General features: G+C 30.3%; 1 protein-coding gene across 1 annotated transcript in view; it reads left to right on the top strand.

The window, feature by feature from the left end:
- Window positions 1-5,517, top strand: part of LOTGIDRAFT_228662 (hypothetical protein) — a gene marked incomplete at its 5' end in the record, with an annotated part of 8,927 nt that overhangs the window by 2,033 nt on the left and 1,377 nt on the right. The window contains 8 exons of the mRNA XM_009057343.1: window positions 371-670; window positions 1,528-1,833; window positions 2,211-2,615; window positions 3,341-3,619; window positions 4,144-4,491; window positions 4,957-5,004; window positions 5,170-5,188; window positions 5,415-5,464. Of these exons, the coding sequence (XP_009055591.1) occupies window positions 371-670; window positions 1,528-1,833; window positions 2,211-2,615; window positions 3,341-3,619; window positions 4,144-4,491; window positions 4,957-5,004; window positions 5,170-5,188; window positions 5,415-5,464 (1,755 nt within the window). The remainder of the gene's footprint in view (window positions 1-370; window positions 671-1,527; window positions 1,834-2,210; window positions 2,616-3,340; window positions 3,620-4,143; window positions 4,492-4,956; window positions 5,005-5,169; window positions 5,189-5,414; window positions 5,465-5,517) is intronic.

Genomic DNA, 5,517 nt, shown 5'->3' on the forward strand with positions numbered 1-5,517 from the left:
AAACATAAACTAACTATAAAATCTATAGATTATTATAAAAATAATGATGTGGTGTGGAACTGTTATTATAATGAAAATACCTAAGACAGTGTTCCAACACAGCGTTAGAGGGAATTATTGAGGTTCAAAAGTTCTCTCTTTGATATATTTACCACAATATGTTATGAAATTGTACGAGTAATATTTGACGAATCAGATAAACACTTTCTTATAAAACAAAACTTGATAAACTATGATGTTGATCTTGATTTGTAAAATCAAATCAATGTGGCTTCATTTCCAAATTTTGCGCTCTTGTAACATATATATATATCTATCTGTCTTTTTCGGTATTTTTTTATATTCATTAATTCTTTTAAATTATTTTCAGTATCATTGAAGGGTTCTGGTGTAGCTATTCAGGATAAAGAATATACTCTTGAATGTAAAACAAGTCTAAAACAAATACACTGGTATAAAGACAACATCTATTTTGGAGAGTCAAATATACAGAATGGTCTTAATTGTATATTTAATCAAGAATCTGATAGAAATTTCTATGAATTTAAAAACTGTGGAGCTGAACATAAACTAACTATAAAATCTATAGATTATTATAGAGATAATGGTAAAGTGTGGAGATGTTATTATAATCAATATACTTACAGTGATCTTACAATACACGTCATCAGTAAGTACAATAGTGTAGGTATTAAGAGTGAAAGCCATCACCGCACGACTCTCGTGGCACTAGAGTTTTTTTTACCTTCAGGATCACTTAAATTCAAGGCACCTAATCGCCTATCAGACTATACAACTGGCTACCGACTGAGTTATTCCACTATCATAAAAAGACATAGTTCCTTTCCAGCGTTAGTCGAAAGTTTACATATTTTGAAAGTTGTTAACTCCTTCAAGGAGATATTTATATATCCTGACATGAGCAAAAATAAGGAAAAAGGGTTCATGTTAAAGAAAATATCAAACAATAAACATTCACATCGGCCAGAAATAAAGCATGAAGGTGGACTTATGAATGACAATTCAAAGTATCTAATACGATTGCACTTGAGTTATTGTCATCTACATTTTAGCCTAAAATAAAGTCACCTAATTCATTACAGCTCTTGCGATTGTGACGTCATATACGGTAGCATTTTTACAATTAAGGAATCAGTGACATTTTTGACCGCAAATTGGAATATTGAAAATAGAACCCATAAATGGCGGCCGGTATACACATTTAAAAAAAAAACCCTTAAATACCCAATATTTTAACAGGATCCATCCAATAAGGTTTCCGATGTTCTCTCTTTGATATATTTACCACAATATGTTATGAAATTGTACGAGTAATATTTGACGAATCAGATAAACACTTTCTTATAAAACAAAACTTGATAAACTATGATGTTGATCTTGATTTGTAATATCAAATCAATGTGGCTTCATTTCCAAATTTTGCGCTCTTGTAACATATATATATATCTATCAGTCTTTTTCGGTATTTTTTTTTTATATTCATTAATTCTTTTAAATTATTTTCAGTATCATTGAAGGGTTCTGGTGTAGCTATTCAGGATAAAGAATATACTCTTGAATGTAAAACAAGTCTAAAACAAATACACTGGTATAAAGACAACATCTATTTTGGAGAGTCAAATATACAGAATGGTCTTAATTGTATATTTAATCAAGAATCTGATAGAAATTTCTATGAATTTAAAAACTGTGGAGTTAAACATAAACTAACTATAAAATCTATAGATTATTATAGAGATAATGGTAAAATGTGGAGATGTCAGTATTTTAATATTCAAAATTTTAACAGTAACCGTACCTTATTTGTAAGAGGTAAGTAGCCCATCAGTGTTGAATTTCCAGGAATGATTTCTTTGTATCAGTCAAATGATAATTAGTATAGGATTATGCGTATTTATCGATATTTGCATTCTCCACATTAAATCAATTGTCGCATTATAGTTACAATTAAACATATACCCATCAATGATATAAACAAAATATCTCACTTAATTCATTGAGAACATACTTTATACAGATTTCCTTAAGTGTCATTTAGTAATTGAGGTATGAATATATGAACACAATTTTATGGATAACAATTACATTAATCATTGCTTGATAAAGACGAAAGTATCATCGTCGAAACGTCGCAAGTTATTTATTAAAGTAATTTTTATCTATAAAATTGTATACATATATTTATACAGATTATTGGTGTATAGAATTCTCAAAAGAAGCCATACCTACTACTTATATAAATAAGCGAATTTGTATTTTTCCATTTCTAGTGCCAGTTAGCAGTGTCCAAATAAAATCTACAAATCTTCAGTTCGGTACAATATTAGTAGAAGAAAGTCAACTAACAACTATTCAATGTGTTACTTCATTTGCTTATCCAGAACCTTCAGTTGATCTTCATGTCTGTTATGATGGGTTGAACAGTAGATGTAATTCTTACACTGCAACCAAATCTAGTGAAAACCACACATTAATAACCTTTCAGTTTACTCTGAATTCTACTCTTGAGTTTGATGATACCGAAATATATTGTTGTGCTGGAAATTATCTAACAAATATTAGTTGTTCAAACTCTCTTAAGATGTATATTTTACGTAAGTTTTGTTTTGATTATAAATTATACAGAGATTTAGATGTGCTACATTATTCGTATGACTTTTCAGAACTAAAATTGGACACAGTGTTTTCTTTTCCATCGAGTTATTACAATTATCATGCGCAATTACATATATTTATGATAGAACGCTGGAATAATTGTCGGATTTAAAGTCTGAATAGTGCTTAGATAGATTAAATTAGACATTAAACATTACTTTAACATTTTTACAAGGTTCGTCGGACTTGGGAGGAAATGGGGGGGGGGGAGGGTCATCTACGACTGAAATTGCCGTCATTCACCCGGACACACAGAAAATCGTATATGATTTGGCCCACGGGTCACATTCTCGATATGTGGAGTATGATTTTATAACCATTCATGGTTAATCGTTAAATACATTTTTGGGGTGAAATACGTTTCAAAGTGACTGATTAATTTTGGGGAAGAATAGATTTTGAAGAATTCTTCCGGGAAGGAATGACCTCACTGAGGTTGAAAAGCACTGGTATGAAATAAAGATTCAACACTTCTTTCGTTCTACACTGGTATGAAATAAAGATTCAACACTTCTTTCGTTCTATTCTAACTATTGTACGACTTTGTTTGATTCTTAAACATTATACATTCATGCTACATCTATGTGTAACTGTTCAGATACATCTGATATTGACTTTGCATTCAACCATAAGTGCAGATAAACATTTTTATTTCAAATTTTAGACCATCCTAGGGTACGAGTCGAAGTGGAAGAAGGAAGGTTATTGTGTATTGCTGTTGGTCGACCTAAAAACATGACATTTTTACCAATGAAACATACTGTAGATAATATATTAGTGAGAGAAATAGAAGGCTATTATATTAATACTACAGTTTATAGTTTAAATATCACAAATAGTCAGAATAATGGTGGAAATTATACTTGTACTGTTAATAATGGTATACCAGATCCTTATACCAAACAATACTATCAGATGGCATATTATAACTTAGAACTTAAGAGTAAGCAGATACTTTCAAATACAACTCCAGCTCAATTAACATTGCATTGCCTAATGGAATTGGCTTTAAAGGGATTGTTAAGAAGTTTTAAAGAAATTTTATTTGTATCGGGGACAATAATAGCATCAATTTTCAATCGGACATCTATGGTTCTTGCAATTCCACTGAAACTAAGCGTTCAAATGTGCATTATCACATAAGGCACTTCACGATCAGTGACATCATCAAACACTCAATTTTAGAGGTATTGCATAAACCACAGACGTTTGATTAAAATTGGAATGGTAGAAATCAGTGTCCTCAGTACACATCAAAATTGTAGAAAACCTTTTTACCTTTCAGTAAACCTGGGTTTCATAGATATAAATGTAGTAAATGTGTGGAATATATCTATGATTCACTAAAATGTCATTTAGACTTTACAGAAGTTTACTATAGCTTCTCTCAAAATATTTAATCCAATACTTGATCACATAAATATTTTAATCAAGCAGTAACACAATCCATTTATTATTTTCTTTCAGTCCATCCAAATCTTTATAATGTAGAAAGAAATAATAATTCATTGGTTGGACAGAATGGTAGTTTTTCTTTGAAATATTTGGAAGATCAAACTGTCAACGTTTCATGGTACAATAATGACACAGACTTACAGACTAGCAGCAGAATAACAATAAGGGAAGAACCAGCAGAAATCAGTCATCCTTATAATAATACTATTAAACTATCTGGTATAAAAACTATATTAACTATAACATCAATTAATATAACTGATCAAGGAAATTATACCTGTCAAGTATGTAACCAATATGGATGTTCTCGTAAAACATTTGAAGTGGATGTGGTATCGATGACAAAACAAATCGGTACAGGTAAGGAAAATTATTTTATGTAGTTAATCTTATTATGATTATGGCGTACCTATTCTCACCCTTGTAAATACTTTACCTTATTATTGACAGCAAATATCCCTTAATCATAAAGAAAGCTCGCACATTATCCCTATCAAAAGGGAACCCAGAAATGTTTATATAGTTGTATAAGTAGTGGTGCGTGGTGAATGCTTACTTTATTTTACTTTACTTTACATTATACTTTATAGTATGCTCTTTTAGGAATGTGTGACTTACTCTAAATCTAAAAAAAAAATCACACGAGCACAATAACTATTACAGCAATTTTGTTATTGCATTTTTCAATCTATACTAACCACTATTACTCGTAGAGCTGAACTTAGCTGCATTTTTATATTTGTATAGATGCTGGAATAATTAATGTGAAGACAGTTGTTACTGGAGCTTCGGTTGGTGCAACTATTATACTGATTTGTATTGTAGTTATCATATTTTTCGTAGTATTCAAGAGAAGAAGAACGAAACTGAATGGTAAGATACAATTCAACTGATCGGCTCAGAACAGAATATAATATTGATACGAGTCTTTCGTGTCGACTCGTGTACCTTAATAGAATTATAAAACAATATAAATCGGTTGTAAGTGTTTAAGAAAGTACATCACATGCATACATATTCAGTTAATTTATTTTTCAGGTCAATCAGAAGGAAAACGGTAAATACCATCTGATTTTTATCTCTTTGTAAACTACGGTTCCAAAATTTCAATGCAACTAAAACATAAAATGCAACAAAAACAAATATCAAACGCTTTTGAAAAATGCTAAAGAATAATAATTTTGTAAATATTAAATGTTTCTCACCTTAAGCAGGTATTTATCTATTCTGGGCCTGAAAATTGTTAAACCAACATGTCTTCATGAACAAATTTATTATTTCAGAGAAGGCGTTCAGGGTAGTCATCATACTAATAGTGTTGTTGAAAGTTCAGGTAAGACAGAGACAAAAATTAGACATTGTACTTGATATCCGTATGCTCATCCT

The sequence above is a fragment of the Lottia gigantea genome (assembly GCF_000327385.1).
Source record: "Lottia gigantea unplaced genomic scaffold LOTGIsca_3, whole genome shotgun sequence".
NCBI classification, from domain to species: Eukaryota; Metazoa; Mollusca; class Gastropoda; family Lottiidae; genus Lottia; species Lottia gigantea.